The sequence below is a fragment of the Aquarana catesbeiana genome, linkage group LG05 (assembly GCF_042186555.1).
Source record: "Aquarana catesbeiana isolate 2022-GZ linkage group LG05, ASM4218655v1, whole genome shotgun sequence".
In the NCBI taxonomy this organism is placed as follows: domain Eukaryota; kingdom Metazoa; phylum Chordata; class Amphibia; order Anura; family Ranidae; genus Aquarana; species Aquarana catesbeiana.
In genome coordinates, this window is record NC_133328.1 from 418201404 (window position 1) to 418226054 (window position 24651).

The 24651-nt window shown below is 37.0% G+C and overlaps 1 protein-coding gene across 5 annotated transcripts; it reads right to left on the minus strand.

Annotated features, from left to right (window-relative positions):
• Positions 1-2045: 2045 nt before the first annotated feature.
• Positions 2046-22997, minus strand: SALL3 (spalt like transcription factor 3). 5 transcript variants are annotated; one of them, XM_073631219.1, is made up of 4 exons: positions 22049-22997; positions 6359-9295; positions 5802-6142; positions 2046-3332 (listed from the first exon to the last, which is right to left on the minus strand). In XM_073631219.1, the coding sequence occupies exons 1-4, from the start codon at positions 22125-22127 to the stop codon at positions 2901-2903; spliced, it is 3789 nt and encodes a 1262-aa protein (XP_073487320.1). In that variant the 5' UTR covers positions 22128-22997; the 3' UTR covers positions 2046-2900. The 5 variants fall into 5 exon arrangements, with proteins under 5 accessions (XP_073487320.1, XP_073487319.1, XP_073487321.1 ...); XM_073631218.1 differs by having other exon boundaries at positions 6359-9298; XM_073631220.1 differs by lacking the exon at positions 22049-22997 and adding an exon at positions 18718-19124 and having other exon boundaries at positions 6359-9298.
• Between the last annotated feature and the right edge of the window lie 1654 nt (positions 22998-24651).

A 24651-nucleotide genomic window follows, 5' to 3' on the forward strand; every position in this document is an offset into this window, starting at 1 on the left:
TCATACAGCAAAGTAAGTGTTCACTTTGCAAAGTGCATGTTCTCTTAACAAAAGAAATGCTAGTATACAATATAAGAATTTGTTAACCCTAATTATGTATAAAGGAAATTAAAAACAGGATTTTTGGCAGCATTTGTTTGGGAATTCAAAGTAACACGGATTCTCCTTATTGTCTAACATTCAGTTTGCTAAGTGTACAGCAAATCAGATGCAGCGTTGTTTAGAGAAGACCTCATCAGGATCATAGCCATAAATGCACAAGAATGAAAAATTCTCTAGTGACCCTAACATTATGCTGATTGTTACAGCATATTACCTCTTAATTTTGTGAGTCTATACTTATCAGAAAGGTGAGGTGCAAAATTTTCAGTGACAAACAAAGGAATTAGCTATAATTAATTATGAGGCATACTGGCTTCACGTTATCAGATGGTTCACTCTTTATACATTAGCATAATGCTTATATCCTTGGGCTATTACAGAATTCAAGGGACACAATTCACAAACAAAATTCTATCCTGCATTTTATTCAGTTCCATATCACAGAGAATAGGCTAAACTAAGACATCCATTAAGTTCAAGCCAGCAAGATAGAGTAGAAATACGAAATCTTTGTTTCAAGGCCCACACGCTTCAAGCAGGTATTTACCTTGCGTAGTGTTGCAGTACAAAAATATTTATCTCTTTCACCACACTACAGGCATTAGCCCCACACTGAATTCATAATGGGCATATCTGACATTATCACTGAGCAGTCCTTTTATGTACAACATTTAACAATCCCTGCTTAAATAACAGACATCCTTCATTTAGTAGACTGTACATTACCCCCAATTCATCAGAAGAAAAAATAAAGAACAACAACACTCTGGAGCGAAAGAACAACTATAACTGGCCACAGATTTACCCTTCCAGACTTTTTTTTACAGTTTAATGACTAAGAAAGATAGATTAGATAACACTTCAGTGTGTGCAAAAATCTAATTTAATCCTATTGAGTGCAAATTGTATTTTTGTCATGATTTTGTGATTTCTTTTTTTCTTCTAGAATTATAGTAAATAGTGCGGAATGTATTTCTGAAATTTGAAGGCAACTAATGTTTTAGGTAAAAAAAATTATTGGAGCTTACTTTGTTTTATCTATACATAATTTATTTAGTAGAAAATAAAATGTCTATTACCTTAACTCCAGGAGGCTATTTTAATGAAAGAAGTCAGTTTTACTTCATTGCAGTGAAGATGCTTTAAAAATCATGTTAAGTACAGGATAATTTTCTTTTTTTCCTGTTTTTGCTTTGTGCCTGCATATCATTGAATGTTCCAGATTCAATAGGCCAAAGTAAGAATGACTCCTTTGCTAAATTACCCCTGTAGTGTTTGATGCCCCCTCAATAGAGTTTTGTTTAATACATATAAATGAGGTAGCACTTACAACATTTTCTGTTCTCATTTCTACCATGCTGTAATGTAAAACCGTTTTGAGGTTACTCCATAAGATAATGTAAAAATATTATGGTATGAACAATTAATGTTAAATATAAAGAGGCTGCATTTGCTAATATTGACTATTGAAGAGCTACTTCTGTTAACAATATATAAGGCAAACAGTCACAAATACTCAATATGCTTTTAAAATTGATTTTCAAGTATGCTTCAATGTCTTTTCAGTCTTGGTATCACAGAAATTGAAGCACATGGAATTTAAACCTTAGCTTAGACATTTTTAGACTGCTGGATCATTGGTAAGTCAAAAACCACTGTTCCCTCGTTGCTTATTTTTTTCCTGAACCATTTAACTTCTTCTAAAATGCTCTGTTATATGGACAAAACCAGACTGTACTTTGCAACATAAACTGACAATGGAAATAACAATGGGGAAACTATAACACTTTTTAAAATAGTTTTATGTATTTTACTTCATTTTCCTTTTACCAAATTAACTAATTTTAAATAGTTTACATATGTATTCTTTTTAATTCTAGACAAACTTGTACAAAATTCTAAAAGTGCAGTCATATAAATTAAGAGTTTGCAAGCACATTATACAAACATTACCCTTTATTGTACAGTGAAATTAACATGGAGATTTTTTTATTCACAGTTTCCTATGGTGTGAATACTTTAGAGTGAAAAAAGTTTTTTAAGTGGATTTTCAACCATTGAACTATTTCTCCACACAACATTTTCTCATTTATATTGAACAACTGTCCACATAGCAGCTACAAATATTTAAATAAAAGGATTTGTTACAGATACTCGCACAGGTAAAGCATGCTATCTTCCCAAATAAAATGTCACAATGTTGTCTGCATTGGAATAAACATCACTGGCTTATAGCAAACTTGCTAAAAAAAAGGGCACAGACTTGGATGTACCTTGATGTACAAAATTTAATTGAAGGTTGGGCTTGTTTCCTCTTGAGTACCCGCATAATGTTATTATAAATACTACCCACAAGGATACTGTAATAAACCACAGTATTCGGACATACTAAATTGAACATTTAGTAATGAATTAGAATCTTTACAAAGAAACTTCAAGTTTATTTCTAATCTGAACAAAAATGGCAATTTTTTTGGAGTCATTTTTAAATGAGTTGAATCTTTTTTTTATGTAAGGAAAACATAATTGTGTAGCCAAAACCAGCCTGTTACTCAACAAATTCAGTAACCTTAAATGGGGATTAAAGTCCATTCCAGTCATTTAAAAGGTAAAAGAAAGTACCATGCACAGTCCTGCAAAGACATCTCTTCCGCAACCTCAAGGTAATGCATTTTTGGGAAGGGGACAGTATGTTTTGAATTAGGACACTGTGATAAATGTTCAAAAATCTGTACATTAAATAGTACAATTGATAAGTGGCTTAAGTCTTCCTTTTTAGCTCTCCTTTGCAAGAGCATTCAGTTTATGCCAATTTCCTTGTTCTCCTCAATAAACCTTGTGAATGGTCGATTTACAATCGAGTCAGTGCCCACTTTGTCCATACTAATGAGAGGAGGGCTGCTGCCAGTACGTGCTCGGTCCATTCCACTAGACAGGTTGCCTAATGGTGGGATTGCAGTTCCACCCAAGCTGACTGGGAGCTGGGGAATTCCTCCGTTCTGTATGACAGAAATCTCATTGTTTTTCATAGCCAGCCCATTTGTGATAGCAGCAGCATATTGGTTCCAAAAGCTAGGGTCAACATTCATCGCTCGAGCTGCCAAATCCTTTTGAAACATCTCGGAAAACTTCAGTGCATCTCCACCTAACAAAGCCATCGGATTTTCTACTGAAAGTCTACGGCCACGTCGTGCAGGGGCATTATTCCACATGTGTGTCCCCATATGGACCTATATATGTTAAAAAGAAAGGAAGGAAAAAAAATGAATTAAGTATATTTAGCATAGTACTAACTATATAATATGATATGATCACAAGGGTAGTAGATGTGTATTAAACAATCAAATATATACAGCAGAATACACCAAGGTGTTGTTTAGATAATTCTAAAACTAATGCCTAAATGGATAGCCCTAAAATCTTTCAATTGTTGATGTCCTTTAGCGGGAGTGGTTTGAATAAATTGCCCTACTACACAGATATACTTGCAGGTATCACCATCCAGATTTGGTATAATCCGCAAGATGATATTGCTGCTTAGAAAATTTAGTTTATCGTTGTCTTACCCATTATTCAAATTTTGTTTCCATACAGTTCATTTCATATGGAACATTATTCTGGATTACTAAAATAGGTCTAGCAATTGTTCTAAAATATGTGGGGCCTACAATTACAACTTGCAGGTGCACAAAATAATAAATCCAAGCATTATTACATGTCTGTCTACACTGCAGAACTTCCTTTCTACACACATATATTGTAAAATGAGAGAACATACAGTATAAGGCAGCACAAACAAAGAACATTTATGTAAAACAAAATATTTTCTCTTTTCTAAACCTTCTGAAAAAGAGCGCAAGACATGCCATGGCTTGTTCAATATCCAGATGGCCGAGGAATCGTGCCTTGTACCTAGAGGGAGTTGGCAATGGTGATGAACTCTGTGTATCTAAATCCCATAAATATTTCATTCACCAACAGTAAAAATAATAATTTAGCATAAACACATAAACAAGTTTATTCTAAATCTACTTCCTTCTAAAGGTCTCTACTTGGAAAGCCCTTCTTAGTGGAAAAATTATATTGTATAATGTTCTAATAATTCAAAATGTGCAAAAGTTATAAAGGCCTATGCAAAAACACACACACACACACACATATATATATATATATATATATATATATATATATATATATATATATATATATACCCAATAAAATAAACAGTGTTAATTTTTTTAATTTTAACAAAAATAACTGCGAAATTTAAAATTTGTAAGCTCATTTTTAAAAGTCTCTTTTAAGCTAAATATCCACTAAAAACGGTAATGGGTTCAGTCAATTAGGTGCTCATAGTATGCTAAGATTCTAAACTCAAGGGGAGATTACGTTTGCCAAGTATTCCTAATGGAAAGGTCTCCAAGCTACATAATGATATTGCTAGTTTCTACATTTTTTTGAGAAGACTACAAATTGACACACACAGAATAGCGTATTGGTTTTGCTTGGACCATTATACATTGTGGATGTTGTACTCTTAAGAAGGGAAAGTTCAATCTTTTAAACAATGGTAATCTGTTAGAGAAGACAATCCTAAATCTTGTTGCTGTAAAAGAATATAATATTGTGATCTAAGCTTTGTATATATATAAAAAAACATATTTGTGTTAGACATGCAAATTCAATATTTTATAGCCAAGGTAGGAAAGAAAAATTTTTAGTTTTTATGAATTATATATCTAAGGCAAATGTAGCAATACAAGTATTAATAAAAAAAATGAGGGCAAGCAAAAAGGTTTAATAGTGAATTTCATGCATCTGGTATTATTGTAAACATCCTTTTAATTATATTGAAACAAATGGTTTGCTAAGTTAAATTAATTAAAAACCTTGAAAAAAAACTCCTTCTTACCCTGTAAGGGCACAGTTGTAAATTCTACAAACACTGGCTAATTTCACACATATACACAAAGACAATGGCATAAATGATGCTGGAATTCAATTACATATTTACAATATGGAATTTGCATGTATTCAATTTCGTTTATGGCGTTTAGCAGTATATTACAAACATTAAGCTTTATGCCATTGTCATAAAGAAACTTGCAAATAATAGAACTGACCTTTAAATATTTTTCTCTACTTTTTCTGCAATTTATAAATTTATAGCGTACAAATGTATTTAAAGGGATCTAGTACACTGAACAAGTAACTAAACAGGGCTAATTTACTAAGGAAATTAAGAATCTTGACACAATGAATTATGTACATATTTGCTTCAAGTATCCAGTCATGTGAAAAGAAAATACCTTTTTACTTTGAATACCCAGACATGATTGGATATCTAAAGTGAATACTCACACAATTTATTGTGAGAAGATTCCTAACTTCTTTAGTAAATCAGCCTCATGAATTTGAAAATGCAGCTGCATATGGTTTACAGACTATAGTAATAATAATCATTTAAGAGCTCATCTGCAGCATGTGCATACAGTATTCTCATACATTTAAAGCATTTGGGGCACAACTAAGCTTTTTCTTCTTGGCAGCTTTCAAAATGTTATGTCATCTACATTATAAAATGGCAAAAACATTTGCGATTATGCAAATGCTGGCACATTCTCAATTCTACTGAGCTTACATTTTTTCCCCAAAATTCTTATGGTTTCTTTTGTATGACTAGAGAGATGTCACCTTACCTTAAGATTCCCTTTTGTGGTAAATGCTCTACCACAGATTGTGCAACCAAATGGCTTTTCACCAGTATGAGTACGTTCATGTATCTGTAGTGCACTTGCTGAAGAGAAGGTCTTCCCACAGGAGTGACAGTTGTGCTGCTTGGGCGTTCGTCGTGGTGGGGGTGCCAGCATAGGAGTGATGCCTGGACTCATCGCTGTCTGTGGTGCAGCAGGAACCTGGATTCCGGCTGGAAGGTGGGAACCTTCACCCAGTGAGATCGGCTTGGTGTGACCATTCACTTCCATTTTGATCATGGCAGGCGCTGTGCTGGTGACCAGGCTAGTAGTGGTTTGGCTGGGACCTAGAGTAAAGTTGGGTTCAAATAACTGAGATGGGAGCTCTTTCAATTTGTGTGTCAGTAAGTGTTGTTTTAAATTACCCATAGTGGAACACCCACGACTGCAGACTGTACATATATATGGTCGTTCTTTAGTATGGCTGCGGTAGTGAATTTCCAATGCACTTTTGCAAGCAAAAGGCTTGCCACAGATATTACAAACAGTACTTTTAAACTTACCACGTTCTCTGCTCAGGAACAGCAGGCTAAAAGGAGCCTCTTCTTTGATGATTGGTCTTCCGGGATTCGTAGATGTCAGATCCAGTGCACCTTCAATTTCAGAAGCAGGTATAGGACTGTCAGGCTTTTCTGTTTTAAGTTGTAATTCTGGAGGCTCTTCATGATTCACTGCACGTGGAGACTTTGATCTTATGCTTTCACTATGACTATGTGCGGGTGATAAAACCTGCATTGATGAAGAGGATTCAGACATTGCTGGACTGCCTACACTCTGGCTCTCCAGATCCCCCGCTGCTGATGAAGAATCATTGCTTAAACGATCATATTCACCAGACCCATTTTCTAAATTTTTTAAACCAATAAACTGCTGAGTAGTCATGACAGAGTCCATCATTTTCATCTGATTTTCTAAAGCAGCAATACTTGAGATGACAGTGGGGGGTGAGGCTGGTGATGATTCAGAGAATGGCATTAGTGGTTTTGATGAATCAATTGGTATATCTTTTAGGTCTAGTTCATCTTCTATAGAATTTTCATCAAAGTCCTCATCATAATTGCTCATTGTTTCAAGATTCTTTTCATCGTAAGAAAGCTCAGAGTCCATTGCATCTTGGAAGCCCTCTGGTAATGGAGTGTTTGGAATCTGTCCACCCATATGCATACGGATATGTTGCTGCAAAACAACAGCATTCGTAAACTTTTTCTGACAAATGGGACATGAATGCTGAACTCTTAGTGGTGGCTTTGACCTATGAACACCAAAATGGGTTTTTAAATTGCCTTTAGTAGTAAACGCACGTCCACAAATTTTGCATTTAAATGGTCTTTCCCCAGTATGTGTTCTGTAATGCATCTTAAGAGCACTCTGACAGCTAAGGACTCTGTGACAAATTACACACTGGTTTGGGTCTGTCATCTTTTTATCAATGTTCTCTACTAGCTGTTGCAGTTTTGATGTTTCAGATGTTTGCATAGACTCCAGAAGCCCACCAAATGGAAATTTTGCTGTGAATTGATCAGACATTGCTGGAAGCACAGGGTTGGGGAGACTTGTAGAAGTACTGGTATCTGTAAGAGTTGGGATAGATGTAGTGACAGGAGAGGGTACTTGTCCAGTAACAGGCTGCTCACCTGTTCTTGCAGCAATAGGGGGTAAAACAACGGGTTCAGTTTTTGTAACAGCAGTAGTCACTGTCTGAGCTGACTGTTGAGATTCAGAAGATGTAACCATGCAGGGCTCAGGATGATTTATATTTGGTGACAAGGAGTTGCATTCACTAGAAGTGGGAGATGGCCTTTGGGGTGATCTATTCAGTGGAGTAATGCTTGGTGAATCAAGATAGCTGTTAACACCTGGGATTGTGGGAGGAAGCTGCAACCCAATTGATGTTGGTATTGTTGGTAATACAGGCTTACTATCTAACCATGTTGTGACTGGTTTTTCAGGAGGAAGAGACATTCCATACGGTATTCCAGAACTAGTTGGGACATTGTCAAGGTATTCTGGAACAGGGTATGGATTCATTTGAATATGGGGATATTTTTCTTTATGTCTTTGAAAATGAACTTTTAAATTTCCTTTTGTGGAAAAGCGGTTTCCACATATATTACATTTAAATGGCCTTTCACCTGTATGAGAGCGCAGGTGAATTTGTAAAGCACTATCACTTCCGAAGACCTTGGCACAAAACCGACATTTATGTTTAAAAAAAGGGTCTTCAGAGGTTGATTTTGTCTCAAATACTGATACGTTTGGTGGCTTTCCCTTACGATGTTTCATGAGAGCAGAAAGGGGGTCTAAAGCATTAGCTGTTGCAGCTATGCTTGCAAGTGGATTGGGGAAAATCACACTATTTGAGGAGCTCTGAGGTAGAAGTGGGCTTGGCAAACTTGAAGGTGAGGTTAGGATGCTTCCATGTCCAATAGATGGAGGAGTTGAGGAGCTTTGTGAATGAGATGAGCAAGTTGTAGTATTGGGAACAGGGGTAGGGGTTACAGATGTTGCTTTAGCATTAATTGATAAAGATGTGCTTGATTCAGTAGGTGTACAAGAGACAGAACATGGTATATTTGGGGTACTTGCTCCAGAGGCAGGCTGTGATGTATGTTGTGGGTTCTCAAATGATGGTGCTTGATTGCTAGGTACTGATCCTGGAAGTGTGGGTGGGACTACAGGTGTTAACTGTAGGGTCGTATGTGTGGTAAAACTCTGCAGCTGATTGGGTGCTGGAATTGGAGGATTTTGTGGTGGAACTGAAGAGGTCAATGGAGGACGCAGGCTCTGACGATTCATAAGTGCCACCTGACTGCGTATTTGTTCAATGAGTTGCAGCTGGTGAATCTGTTGCTGTTGTAGTGCCATTAGTTGTTCTAGAATCATTGGAATAGCCATAGCTGTAGCTGCAGTGGCTGCACTTGTGCCACCTACACACCGTGCATTCTGTGAAAACTGTGCAACTGCTACTTTTGTACTTTGCAGAGTCTCTAATGTAACGTTAGTGTTTGGCATATTGTAATTAGTCATGGAAGCTGGATCGGTTATCTGAGGTAGAGGAGTAGCATTGTTTGAGGCTTCTTGACTTGGAAAGTTCTTTTCTTCTGGGGTTTCAACCTCCATAGGTTCCTCTTCCTTTTCTGTTTCTTTTAAATCACAAATGTCATTATTTTCTACCTGAACTATTTCATCTGCAGCCTCACTCTCTGCGTGATCACTTTGAGAGCTTGCAGGAGAGGGCTCAGGAAATTCTTCTGAAGCTGTTGCTGCTATGTCATCATTTACAATTAACACAAGAGGGTTTTTAGTGCAGGTCTTCTTGTGCTCTAAAAAGTCAGACCATTTGAAGAATTCAGCACAACATTTTTCACAAACGTTGGTCTCTTCGCTTCCACTTCGACTTTCATTCCCGCTATCACCATCATCTGGTCCTTCCCCAGGTACTGCTAAAAGTAAATGAAAAGATTGCGTAAGCTATTAAGCTGAAATATAAACCACTCTACATCTGAAAATTTTGCACAAGTAAAATCAATATTTTTTATTTTGTACAAATTACCCCACTTCGACAATTTTCAAGACCTGTGTTAGAGTCCCCATACCTAGCTAATAATTTTCTTTGCACAATCCATCAAATTATGAAACTCTATCAATTGTGGATACTGCTTCTTAATGAAATTCCATAGAAGGCATTGATTTCCAATATTTTCATACACAGCAACCTTGTCTGTTGGGTACAAATCAAGCTTTTGATGGGCTCATTAGGATTCCCCTTTAGCATCAAGCTTCCTAATTTCCAGCAAAATTAGAGATGCCTTTGCCACTTCAGTTAACATTGCTAAACTAATCTGTAACCTTTCAAACCTGAAGCAGTACCTGACAACACAAACTGAACTTCTGTTACTCAAATGTGGTCTCTGACTACACAGATGTATTTTTTCTTTATACTACATTGAAACACATCAGATTCTAACTAATTCTATATAACTACCGCATCGATAGCAATATATTTTACAGTTAGGTACCATGAATGCTGAAAAAAAAATTACAACACAACTCAAGTCCAAGAACTGTCTGAAAATAATCCCTTCCCTACCTACTGGTTAAATGGGCCACGTGTTAAGATCAATTGTGTTCTCCAGTAGTTTATGTAACAACACTATAAGGTCTTAATGACAAAGCCTTTGCCCTAAAATTGGTACTTTGAAAGACATTTTACTAAATGTATGCAAAGTTCTAGGTAAGTATTGTTGTTTCACAACAAGAAAACAAGACAGTTTACTGCTAGTCCTCTTCAAAAATAATTGACGCTGTCAAATGCCATATTTCATTACCAGAAAAGTAAAATTACATGTTATTGCAACCAAGCACCGAGTTCACAGATTTGTGAACAAACTAAGAATTACATATTTTAAATACATTTCTGCTGACATGTTTAAACATAAGTATGCTCTAGTCAGACACACGTTTTGTACCTATTTTCATCTATACTTATAGAAAGGCTCTGTAAATTATATGCTTGTGCCATTGTAGAAAACCCACTAATTGGTTACACATGTTTAATTACTGTTGTAGGCAGTCACTTCCTCTGACTTGCGTTACCCTCTTGTGCTGAATAACAAGCATGTTTAATGAACAGAATTCTAATTCACACCTGATCAAATAAATAGCTGTGCTGGAATGAGAAATGAACATATAAAAAAAAAAAATTCTAGTATTTTAAAAGCCGCTCAGTAGGAAAGCATACATATTTCTCAGTAAGTTCAATTTGTGTGTCTGGATAATACAGACAAATAGGATTTTTTTTGCTTGACAAAATAAAAGACAGCAGCAACAGACAGTTCATGGAACAGAAAGGTAGAGAGGTAGGGAGGAATCAAAGTTTTTCACACACTGTATCATACAGGTATGGAAAAACATGTTATATTATTTTTAATACACTGATATTATATGAATTACAATCTAGGAAAACGTTTTTTTTTTTATTTTAATATAGTTCGGGGAATTTATATTAAAAGGTTTAATTATTATGGTACACTCGGCATACGTAGAAAAAATTGCAAAGTATGTTTTTCAGTTAAAATAATTAATTTTCAAACACAACAAAAATGGCTGGTCATTATAACAGTTTCATGTTAATACTATAGTGGCATATATAAAATAATACGTAGCTGTATGCCAAATAAATAAATAAATATTTTTGGTGGAAAATTAGAAAATAATGATTTTAATGTTGACACACAAAAATTGATTTTAAATACATGCAAGAGACATATGACATATATACTATATACTAAATAAAATACGGTAACATCCAAATACACTCTTAAAATTGCAAATCAATTTATAATTAACGACAGCATGCAAAATATGAAAGAAAGATCTAATCGAAAGTGATATTTTGTAATAAAATAAAATTGAAAAATGACAAAATGCTTATTGTAAAGGCAAAGGAATAAAACTCATTTACTGCAAGAATTTCCACTGTAAACCGTAGGCAGGTTCCTTTCAGATCTGCTTATGAAGTTACATTGTGTGTAACCCTGTGAGCAGCTGGGCTGCATTTTTTAAATCAAACACACTATCATGTTCAGAATTGGTCACTCAGAATTGCCTTTTTTTACAGCAGTTTAGAAATACAAGAGGCATGTTTTTCTTCAAGTGGTTTCCTGTGGTATTGGATGAATTAACACTGCCGGACTTGTTTTGATTTTTAATGTATTCTTGTGAAACAGTAGTGTGCCGATTTACATCTCTGTACATGCACATGAAATCCACAGCAGTGCACATCAAATGCATGTAGATGCCAACTTTACAAAGCTGTGAAAGTGTACAAATAAACTAGAGTATAACCCCAAGAATATTTTATGAGATGCATATCTATAAAAAAATATTATTAATTATTAAAAGTCAGACAATGAAAAAAAATAGATTTAAATGTAACATTTTTAAAAATATTTTTGCGCGATTTGCAAACTTGTTTAATGAACATTAACAAAGACTATACTCTTTTGTATAACAAAAATAGAAAATTAACTCACAAATATTTTTTTACCAAGCACACACCAGTAGTTTTCCAGAATAGACTTGATATCTTGCAATGAACTTCAACTATGCTTTTTATTTACAGCTTTAGGAAAGAAACATTACGCAGCCAATACAGGTATTAAGATCAGCTGTTCTTCCCATTAAGTTAAGTAAAATTTGAGTAAGTGAGAAGTGTCATAGACACTAAAGAACACTATGTTTAGCAGACCTGTTTAATATTTAATTGCTGCTGCTGGTCTTAATGGGCTTGCTAAATAAAAGCTGATATAGCAATATCTTATTTGAGCAGCAGGTATAGTACAGTGAAAGTATTTTTGTGTTTTGTGCACGCACTAAAAAGAAAAAGGAATTTGAGAGATCATTGCACTAACAAACAGTACAGGCCTCTCTAGTGTGGCCTAGAAAAGAAGAAAAGGCCACACACTAAAATTTCTCCTAGCCAAGGAAAATGTTTACATGGTGCTGAATTAGTAAATATATTTACAATTCACTCCAGAGGGCAGATAAACTATTTCATGTTGACAGTTTTAACTCTTAAATGACAATGAGCAACAGACTGAATTTTACTGTCTTTATTTGATTGTCTTCACTCGATTGTAAGCTGTTATGACTAACATATAGTGACTTGCTGAGAATGTTAACAATTCTGTATCTTTTTAGTATTGAAAAATAGCATGATTTTACTAAAAATATAATTTTATTATTAAAAAGAATAATAAAAAAGAACCTATTAAAAATTAGCAAATTATTGCCAATTTTTAGTAATGTAACCTGCAGTATAATTTTTTTTTTTTTTTTATAAATTATAAATTTCTATAGATAATAAGCATCTACAAGATGTAACATAAACTATCAAGTACAGCTCACACCAATAGTGAGGGTATGATGTTATAATCTTTACATAAACTCTGGGCCTTAATCTTTAGGATGGAAAATTGCATTGGTTAACTGCTTATGGTATTGTTTTATTTGTTTGTTTCTATGATATTTACATTGCACTTTGCTGTGTTTTACCAATTACAAAGTGAAATTGTTTGTTTCTATGATATTTACATTGCACTTTGTTGTGTTTTACCAATTACAAAGTCAAATTACCCATAGCAATATTTAGGCACAATTGTATATCTAGGCCCCCAAAAAATATAACTGTTTATTCGCTGACTTATATTTTTATTGGATTCAGTAAATTAGATATTGCTTCTGCTCTTCTGCTATAACCTAAATGAATATCATAATTAGTGTTTGCAATATAGCATGCTGATCTACACAAATCTGTCATATAAAGAAAGATTGTGGTATTATAGAGTAGCCTGGGAAACTAAGTTTACATTTAAATTAATCTTGCCAGGGTTAAGTAATCAGCTGTGGAAAAGCAGTATTTTAGATACCTTCTAACTAAATGGCTGACATATATACAGAAAGCAGCAAGGAGTGAGATCTCCTTGCAAATCTCTTTTGCCCGGGCACTGCAGATTATTATTCAAAATGGCTGCATTTAAAGTGAATTCTTTAGTACATTGTAACATTAATCTACACACTGACAGACTCGGTAGAAACATGTTACTTTATGTAATTAGAGAATTGCTGCATGTCAAAAGTGCTCTTTTGTTTGCAACAGATTGCCTTTAAACAAAAAAAAATGTATACTTTGAAACAAATGTAAGCATGGCAGCCAACTTTTCCTTATGCAGATGCAATAGTAACAGAGTCTACATACCACAGATAATCAAAACAGATCTGACATACTATAGATCTAACCTAATAGCAAGAGCACGGAAGACTATAGGTATAACTATACCCAACAGATCCTACTGAGGAGGCCACATTATCACATTATTATTATGAGACTTTGCAAAGCTCAAATCAAATACGGGCATTAAATCAATCATGAATAAGACGGTGTATACACCTAGCACTTATTTTCTGCTGTACATGAAAAGTACCTGCACAAGATTTTTAGTTGTTAAATGTTTCCCGAAGGATCCGCAGAAGTACATGTCAGATATATGCGATATGACTTTGTTTCCTGAACTGGAAGTTTCTGAATTCTAGAAAACCGAGGGCATTTTGTTTTCTTGCAAATTAATTCTTTTTAACTCTTTATGATGACTGTGATTCCCATAAAAGAAGATGAATTATCACATACAGAGCCCAAGCTGTGAAACAGGAGGAGACAAATAGAGACCCCTACTGTGTTCAACAATGTAGATGAAATTCCAGACTCAATAGAAATTTTTGCCCTCTTTCAAAGACCACAATGGCTGTCAACATGACAGTGAACAGTGGAGGGCACTATTGCTATGCACAATGTTATAGACCTAGCATATTTAGATTAATCTATTCAGTGGCCTAAATCTCAGAATTTGTTAAGTAACAACCACCTGTGGCATAGTCACCAACTGTCTTCTATTTTTTTTTTCCAACATTTGCAGTTTGTACTCATGAAAGCCATCCATTAGCTATTTAAACACTATGCAAACAGAACTACGTTTAGGAAGCCATTATCAGCATATTCCCAGATTACAATAGAAACATATTAAACTATTTAAGATTTCTTTAGTATCTAGTTGTGTGTTAATTTCTCTGGATATTCATTAGAGTTTTACCGATAACAAACACGATGATTATGTCATTTTGGAAACATGTTATTTTCTAACAACGAACAGATATTTAAACTAACCAAAATCATTTTATGAATGTACTTATAAAATTATGTAATGATTGTAAGGAGTTAAATCTGATTATATTTTAGAAGGTAAATTTATACGCTTGGTTGCATTTTGTTTCAATAACTGGGATGATTTATGAAATTGTTTTATATTTTAAAATAATGAGAGTTTTAACTATAAAATAAATATTTGAATATTAGCTTATTACTTTTCAAAATACCTTCAGGGTTTGCGGTTTATCAGAGTAAGCCCCAAGCTTAATTTAATATGACATTGAGAAATTCTAATCAAATATACTACATCATGTACGTTGAAGACAAATATCAAATGCATGGCTTGTGGGGTTTAAAATGCAAATCCACGTGATAATTGTTTCAAAATTTTAAACAATATCATTAATCGTATTTTCTAAACCTAGCTTGTGCTGCACGCATCAATTATATGTCAGTAAGTGTTAATCCAATGGCCTTATGTAAAAAAAAAAAAAAAGGAGCCTTATATATTATAATCATTTTTAGGTATTTATAAACTATAATACACTTAGCACAGCTGTGTATTCCCACATAAATATGTGCACATTTTAGAAAATGTAAAGCAAAATATATAATCTCAAAAAACAGCATAAAATAGTATGATAATATTCTTCCTAGGATTAATCTATAAAACAAAAACTAATATGTTCCAAAAAAAAAAATACTATATACTCTGTGGGCTGAATTTGGTTGTTACTTATAACTGTAAGCAAAGCTCAAAAGGGTCTGATTTTCCTATCCATGTAATGATGTAAGCACAAAAATCAAAAGGCACAGAGAGAACATGGTTTCCTCTTTAAACTTCTTTTTAAGAAGATCGGCACATGCTAATCTGCATTGCTTGTAGCTAGATCTCTAGGTAACACTCAATTCTAGTGTTATCACAACTGAAGCAACCATGCTGCCAAGGTCAACTGCACAGATGTACTAATTGTATTATGAGCTTGACATCTAGTGGCCACCCCTGGCAGGGCAAAATAGGCAAAGGTTAAATCAGCCAGCCTTGTCAAAGCACTTCTAAACACCCACCCTCAGGGACAAGCCATTGGAAACCTGTTGGCACTTCATGCAGTCCCACCTTTTCAATGTCACCAAACAAAATGAATCTCTAGTGTGTGTTGGGCATTAACACTTGGAAACAGAACACTGATGACAATATTAAAACAGTTTAAACTAGTGAACACATACACTTGAGAAATTATAAAAAAAATAATAATTTGCAATTTAAAATGATAAATTATAAAGGTAAGTAAAAAGAATAAATTATTTATGTCAACAGTTATGTAGTGCAAAATAAATTAGACTGGTTTATTTAAAAATAAAACATATTAATATTTATTTGATAAGGCCCATATCTAACTGTTTAGTATACGTTATTATATTCTGTGTGCAACACATAAATCTTTTAAATGCATGAGTTCATATTTATGTTTTAATAGAAAAGAACTTTTGTAAATAAAATTTTTGCTAAAGATTTATAAAATCCAACAATACATTAGTACAGTATTTTAGAATATTCTAAAGCTCATAATATCCCATCTTAATATTCATAATAGCATTTTTTAAATATTACAAATTAAACTCTAACTCTAAAAATATTACAAAATGAAAATAATATTTTTGAGCATACTTCTGGATTATTTAATACATCTTTTTATTAATGTATTATCCATTTACAGTCCAGTTGTTTCTTTTCTTATTTTAGCAGCATATAGATTTAACTAGCACAGCTGATGTTCAATATCCTTCTGGCCACTTTAAGATCAATAGGAAGACTATGCCAGGATTAGCTCTACATGATGAGGAAACCTGACCCACTTTTACCACATTTCACTCACAATGCATGTAAAAATAATCACGTGTTTTACCAATTTTTAATTGTTGATTCTCTGCTTTTCACCTCTGCACTAACCAGTGAAACTGAAACACTGCTCTAAGAACAAACGCCCAATGTAAAAGTTTTTTTTTTTTTTTTTTCTCTTGTTGCTCAGACTATAGCATCTCATTGTTATTCAGCATTCATCAGAGCCGTCTAAGAATGACAAAAAAAGATGCTTGTCTCTAGCTGTAATGTAAACTAGCTTAAATTCTTCCTCTTCCTGAAGCTGACTGACTCTCTTTACTTGCTGATTGAAACAAATATGTAATGGAAGCTGTTTAAAGAGACACTTACTTTGGCTGTCTATACTTTGCTAAAATTAAAATGCTTTTTTTTCAGGTAGCATTAAAAAAAAGCAAACCATATCTACAATAATTTCTTATTATTCTTATTATTCCAAAACCTTGTTCTACTAACAATCTGGACTGTATTATTTAAATATTTTAATGTTTATTATAAATGTATTGTGCCACTAAGACTATAGTAAAATGTTGTGTTCATTGTAGTGTATAAAACAAAATATTCATGTTGTAAATACGGTTAAATCATCTCTAAGTAGATAAAAAAAAATTATGCTACTTGGTTATTATCTGAATATATTAATTTAGCACCTATATATTTAGCACATACAGCTTAGATTATTCCTGAAAAAAAGAGTCATAATTAAATCGTGACTACTACATTTTAATTTGAATAAAAATTATATGTGTGTGTGTGTGTGTAATGTGTTAGTGAAAATCATAAGATTTTTATTTTTACCACCTATTTTATCATAAAGATATGTAGATGTTTGTTCAGAAAGTTAGTTGTTAATGCTTCTAGCAAAACAAAGCACTAGAGTATACAGAGTATAAAAAAAAATACTTTCATACTTTTTAAATAGTTATTTTAAAACTGTTTTCCAATAAGCTCTTACTACAAGGGCTTCCAAAGTCTAACCAGTCTATACAACTGCGCAGAATATTCCAAATTTCCAGTTCTATCCTGATTTTGTTTAATTGAATTTAGGGGATTTAGCTTTTCTTAATGAGATATGGTTTATAAGAGCGTAGTCTGCAGTTTTTTTTCGGAATTATTTAGTTTCATTTTTCAGACTACTTTTGAAAAGAGATTTTGAGCTATTCAAAGCTCACAATAATCAAGCTTCAAAAAAATTCTCACTGGGATGCAATGTAGCCCTTTTGATGGAAAGGCTGTCTTTCTCATTCTGCAGAAATAAATCCATTCATTTGATCATGTAGTCATTGAGTGCAATACAAAACAAACCAAGTGTAAGAAATGCTTAGTGATGAAGTAAACAGAAAACCATTTCCATGACAAAAAGATCCTTTTGCTCTTAATCTAGCCACCATATGCAAGCGTTTCTTTTTAGCATATCTCCTGCTCTAATCTCTAGTGACACAGCTACACAGATAAGACTCATTCTGACCATAAAAAAAAAAAAAAAAAGTTTCCAAGAAAGATACTTTCTTCTACAAATCCAGGAAATTCTTCTGTAGCCTGACAATGACTTGTTCTGTTTGGTGAAATAAAAGAGAGCATCTGGGAACCGCAGCCTCAAAGGATATGCACCAAGGCCTTTTTTTTTTTTTTGCCCCCATCTCTCCTCTGTTATTAGCGAGAGATGATAGGGCTACTTGGAAGGCAGATGTGTGTGCCCCAAGACTAGCATGCCTGTGATAAATCATTACAGTACATGTTTCTAGAAAGTTAAGGGCATCTTCCATTGGACTGAGAAGCAGATGTCACTTTATGGAGAATATACAATACAATACCACAGTCATCTACGTGTTTGTTTTATTTTTTAATTTTTTTTTTTTTATAAAGTCCAATTTCTGGCCTTATTGTTGGCAGTAGGTAACCAGTAAATTAAAAATCAAAACTATTTCCAGAAATTCCCAGAGTGCTCATAAAAACTTGCCATAGTAATAAATGTTTACGGTTGAAATATATGAAAAAAAGCTTATTCCAAGGGGTGGACAATAGCTTTGGTTGTAGAGAGGTGGCAATCTATGTGTCAGCTCAATGCCAGTGTGCTGCTGGCAGCAGGTAAAAGGAGAGAGATGTGTGGGAGCAGCAGTCCATGCAGGACCTCCCTTGTTTCTCTAAGAGATCTGTTAGTCTTACACCATTCCCACCTCCCCCTGTCCCTTCTAACCTTTTAACCACACTCAGCTTTCCAAAACAAACCCCCCCAAGTAGCCCCAAACAAACATTAGCAGCCCACGAGATCCCCTCACCTTTAGTTGAACCTGGGAGCAGCTCCCCAGCAGAGAGGGCAGTGGCAGGCATTGAAGCTACCTCTTCTTGTGTGTGCACACATGAGAATGCACAGTGTTTCCGGAAAGGCTTTCACAAGCCTCGATCTTTCTCCATCCCCAAAACAAGATCAGCAAAGCCCCCCTCCTCCTCCTCCCTTCTCTATTCCCCTAGTACTTGCAGTTGAAGGACACAGACTGGGATGGATACAAGCTCCCGCTGCTCACTGCAACTTTTCTGCAGCTAGTCTTTCTTCTCCAGCACGGGGAGGTCAAGAACATACCTAGCTAGTGCACTACCCCCTGCCAGTAACACACCACCTCCACGCAGCCGTCACACCTCCTCGGCAGCCTCTCCGCTGCAGCCGTCCTCACTCTGCTGTGCCCTTTTGTTCTGCTGTGCAGGTGGAAACTACTGCTAAACTTCTCACACATCCAAGAGGGCTGGCTTTCAAAAAGGAATGTCAATATTAGGTCCAGGCTAATTTTATTACAGTTATTTCGATAGCGTCGAAAATGTACGCAGTGCTTAACATGTTATACATTCACATCAGTCTCTGCCCTCAATGAGCTTACAATCTAAAGTCCCCATCTCACATGCACTAGGGTCAATTTAGACAGGAGCCAAATGACCTACCAGCATGTCTTTGCAGTGTGGGGGGAAAGAAGAGTACTTAGAGTAAACCCACGCAAACACAGGGAGAACATGCAAACTTCGTGTGGATAATGTCCTGATCGGGATTCAAACCAAGACCCTTCTTATACTCATAATATTGCAATGTGCAAAACACACAAGTCCACCTAGGAGTGACTTAAAGTAAACCTTTCCATGGGGGCTGCCATGGACACCCATTTTTAAAATTTGAGCTGTATAACCACTAAGGCACTTTTTATAATATTAATATATTGTATTGTAATATTAATAAATGTGTAAAAGCAAAAAAGCCTGAAAAGCACACACAAGTCAAATTAGGAGTGATTTAAAGTAAATCTTTCTATGGGGCCTGCTATTGACATTCCCTTCTGAGAATTTTAGTTGTATAACCACTAAGCCACTTCTTAGGCTGGCCATACATGATACAATTTTCTTGTACAATTTTCCTTTATATTTACCAAAACCATAAATATGAGGTCAAACCTAAACACTTTCAATCTGTATTCAATTTGTACTCACAATACTGGAACTTGTAAAACACACATGTCCACCTAGGAATGGCTAAAAGTAAATCTTTCTACAGTGACTGCCATTGACATTCCCTTCTGAAGATTTTAGTTGTATAACAACTAAGCCACTTCCTATACTTACAATATGGAATGTGTAAAACACACATGTACCAAGGAATGACTTAAGGTAAACCTTTCCATGGGGGCTGCCATTGACATTTGTTTTTGAAGATACTAGTTGTATAATCACTAAGCCACTTCTTATATTTGCTAAATGGAAATGTAAAAAAGCAATAAAGCCTAAAAAAAACCCCAAGAGTGACTTAAAGTAAAGCTTTCCATGGGGGCTGCCATTGACATCCTTTCTGAAGAGTGTTGTATAATCTTATTAAAAATACTTCTTAAACTCACAATATTGAAATGTGTAAAAGCCTAAAAAAAAATACACACACACATCTGCCTAAGAGTGACTAAGGCAGGCCATACATTATACAATGTACTTGTACAGTTTTCCTTTAGATTTACCAAAACCATATATCATGAACCTAAACACTTTCAATGTGTATGCAATCGGGAAGGCCCTTACATTACATAGTTCAAAGTAAATTGAATAAGAAAATTGCATAATGTATGGCCAGCCTTATAGTAAGTCTCTCCATGGGGGCTGCCATTAACATCTCTTTCTGAAGATGCTAGTTGTATAATCACAAAGCCATTGCTTATACTCACAATTTTGGATTGTGTAAAAGCAATAAAGCCTAAAGAAAAAAGCACACACACACACATCTGCCTAAGAGTGACTTTAAGTAAGTCCTTCCATGGGGGCTGCCATTAACACCCCTTTCTGAAGATGCTAGTTGTATAATAATGGAGCCACTTCTTCTACTCACAATTTTGGAATGTGTAAAAGCAATAAAGCCTAAAAACACACAAAACACAAGTCCACCTAAGAGTGATTTGTTTCTATGGAGGCTGCCATTGACACCCCTTTCTGAAGATGTTAGTCGTATAATCTCAAAGCTACTTCTACTCACAATTTTTGGAATGTGTAAAAGCAATAAAGCCTAAAAACATGCACAAATACAAGTCCACCTAAGAGTAATTTAAAGTAAATGTTGCCGGGGGGGGGGGGGGGGGGCTGCCATTGACACCCCTTTCTGAAGATGTTAGTTGTATAATCTCAAAGCCACTTTTACTCACAATTTTTGGAATGTGTAAAAGCAATAAAGCCTAAAAACACACACAAACAAACACAAATCCACCAAATAGTGATTTCAAGCAAATGTTTCCAAGGGTGGCTGTCATTAACACCTCTTTCTGAAGATGTTAGTTGTATAATCTCAAAGCCACTTCTACTCACAATGTTTGCAATATGTAAAGGCAATGAAGCCTAAAAATAAGCACAAATACAAGTTCACCTAAGAGTAATCTAAAACAAACAAAAAAATAAAAATAAAACAAATGGAAAAAAAAACCAAAAAAAAAACCCACACACACACATCTGCTATTCTGAAGAAGCTAGTTGCATTATTACAAAGCCACTTTTATTCTCACAATATTGGAGTGTGTGTGAAAACAATAACTCCTGGAAATCCACACACACACACAAGTCCACCTAAGAGTGACTTCAAGGAAACCTTTCCACCTTGCACCTTGACATCCCCTTTCTGAAAATGCTACTTATCTGGCTAGTCCACTGACCCAGCTGGGACCTAAAACAAGTGGTGATGTTAGTAAATTCAGACCTATTTGTAGGTTGGTTCCTGGGAAGGGAAAGGTGTACAGTGAGAGGTAGGGAGGTGATCTCTGCAGGGAAGTGATCTTTGGGAAGTGATCTCTGCAGGGAAATGATCTCTGCAGGGAAATGATCTCTGCAGGGAAGTGATCTTTGGGAAGTGATCTTTGGGAAGTGATCTTTGCAGGTAAGTGATCTTTGGGAAGTGATCTCTGCAGGGAAGTGATCTTTGCATGGAAGTGAGAAGCAGCAATGACAACCTCTATGGGCTCAGAGACCCGGTGAGAAGTACTGGAGGGAGAGAAGTACTGGAGGTGAGAAGTACTGGAGGTGAGAAGTACTGGAGGGAGAGAAGTACTGTAGGGAGAGAAGTACTGTAGGGAGAGAAGTAGTGGAGGAGTGAGCTCCCCTTACCGTTATTAGGGAGCAGCTCAGTCCCGATCTCCTCGTCTGATTTCAGATGCTGGGGCTTGGCTTGCTTTCGACGAGACATGCTGCTGCTGGGAAGTGGGACTCGTTTCTGCTTTTTTGCAGATACATCAGTGGCAAAAAAAAAAAAAAAAATTGTTCACAAATAGTCGAGTTGCAAAATTACGGAAATTAGCTGGTGTCGGTGCGGCGCGGATTGCGCATGTCGGTATATAATTGTGATGGTGAATAATGCATCGCGATTAGCGGCGGGGGTGAGAGGGGATTGGCTCGGGGCCAGCGGACACAGACTGCATATGGAAATGAGGGATGGGCTCAAGCAATTAGCTGCCAAGTGATGAGTCTCCCTCGAAGCGGCAGCGGCAGGCGGGCAGGAAGCAGCAGCACAGCGCAGCGCTCCCCCGGCCGGGCTCCTCGTCTTCTGGGCGCACACACACGGAGCATCACTTTTTGGGGAAGGTCCTTCTCTCTCTCTCTCTCGCTCCTCTCCCTGAGCAGGAGCTCTTCGGGTTCCTCTCCGCCCCCCACCCCTGCGGGGTTCGTTCTTCTTGTCGGGACTCCTCCACCTGGGAAAGTTGCAGAAACTTCCTCCCCCGCCCCTTCCCCCTCCGCTCACTGCTCTCTCCCCATCTCCGTCCTCAGGCTTCCTCTACCTCTCACCTCCCGACCCTCTTCCTGGCCATGGAGCCGGCCGGCCGGACCATCCATCGATCCCTGGAGGAGGAGGGAACAACGTGTATTGATTTATTTATTGGGGATAATATTAATTGATCTAAAGCGAGTCGGTCCCCTTTTTTGGCTGCTTTGGGGTGAGGGGGTTGCCTCTTGAAACTGCTGCACAGTGCGAATCCTCCGGAGTGATGTGAGCCGTGCAGCCGCTGCCTGGACCCTGCGATCGGCTCCCACGTCCTTCTCACCTCCCCCCCCCCCCCCCCAGCAGAGGAGGGGTGGGTCCTCATGGCTTATGCTGTGGGTGGTGAGCTAGATGGGAGGGGGGGCAGGTTAGGAGAATTACAAAAAATAGAAAGAACTGAGACACTTAGAGGATGATCACCCCCCCCCCCCCCCTTACACGCGCACATCAGGGGCGTATGTTGGCTATTGAGAGTGGGTGTTAGAGGATTTCCCAGCTACTAATATGGAGCATGTGCTAGCAGACACTAGACATCAGGTAGCTGGATCTGACACCCACTTGATGGCCTCATTTGGCAGGGTACCTGAGCCTCCATCCTCCCCAGGATACAGCTCTGCCTCTACGCCATCCTGCTTATCTCTATATTGGTCCAGCGCTGTACTCATTACCAGCACAGCACCCATCCCATCCCATCCCATCCCATCCCATACTCTATACTACAACTGAAAACTTTTTACTGCTCATCTCTAATATATACTCACATCCCATCTCTGATCCTTCTGCCTGTAAAGCCTCCCCAGCAATGGTGGGACTTCTGTCATATCCCTGATCCCTTTCCTGGTCCCCAGTAATTGTGGGACTCCTGTCATATCCCTGATCTCTTTCCTGCTCCACAGCAGTGGTGGGACTTCTATCATATCCCTGATCCATTTCCTGGTCCCCAGTAATTGTGGGACTCCTGTCATATCCCTGATCCCTTTCCTGCTACCCAGTAATTGTGGGACTCCTGTCATATCCCTGATCCCTTTCCTGCTACCCAGTAATTGTGGGACTCCTGTCATATCCCTGATCCCTTTCCTGCTCCACAGCAGTGGTGGGACTTCTATCATATCCCTGATCCATTTCCTGGTCCCCAGTAATTGTGGGACTCCTGTCATATCCCTGATCCCTTTCCTGCTCCACAGCAGTGATGGGACTTCTATCATATCCCTGATCCATTTCCTGGTCCCCAGTTATTGTGGGACTCCTGTCATATCCCTGATCCCTTTCCTGCTACCCAGTAATTGTGGGACTCCTGTCATATCCCTGATCCCTTTCCTGCTACCCAGTAATTGTGGGACTCCTGTCATATCCCTGATCCCTTTCCTGCTACCCAGTAATTGTGGGACTCCTGTCATATCCCTGATCCCTTTCCTGCTCCCCAGCAGTGGTGGGACTCCTGTCATATCCCTGATCCCTTTCCTGCTCCCCAGTAATTGTGGGACTCCTGTCATATCCCTGATCCCTTTCCTGCTCCCCAGTAGTGGTGGGACTCCTGTCATATCCCTGATCCCTTCCCTGCCTGTTAAGCCTCCCCAGCAATGGTGGGACTTCTGTTATATCCCTGACCCCTTTTCTACCTGTCAAGCTTTCCCATTAATGGTGGGACTCCTGTCATATCCCTGATCGTTCTCATGCCTGTAGCCTCCCTCCCCAGCAGATGTGGAACTCCTGTCTTATCCATGATCCTTCTCATGCCTGTCAAGCCTCCCCAGCAGGGATGTCCCACCACTGCTGGGGACAAGGATCAGAGCTATGACAACAGTCTCTCTTGTCATAGCCCTGATCTTTCTCCTGCCTGTCAAGCCTCCCCAGCAGTGGTGAGACTCCTGTCCTAGCCCAGACTCATCCCCCCCAACTCCATTGTCTCACCCATAGCCAATGACAACTTGAATCATTCCAACTTGAAAGTCAT

Bases quoted from the DNA above. Each gene is read 5' to 3' on its own strand.
- SALL3 (XM_073631217.1), bottom strand. From the start codon at position 22,127: ATGTCTCGTCGAAAGCAAGCCAAGCCCCAGCATCTGAAATCAGACGAG. The intron at 9,299-22,048 runs GTAAGGGGAGCT...ATTTACTTTTAG, and splicing joins TGAGCTGCTCCCTAATAACG to CAGTACCTGGGGAAGGACCA. The intron at 3,333-5,801 runs GTAAGGTGACAT...TAACATATATAG, and splicing joins CCACAAAAGGGAATCTTAAG to GTCCATATGGGGACACACAT.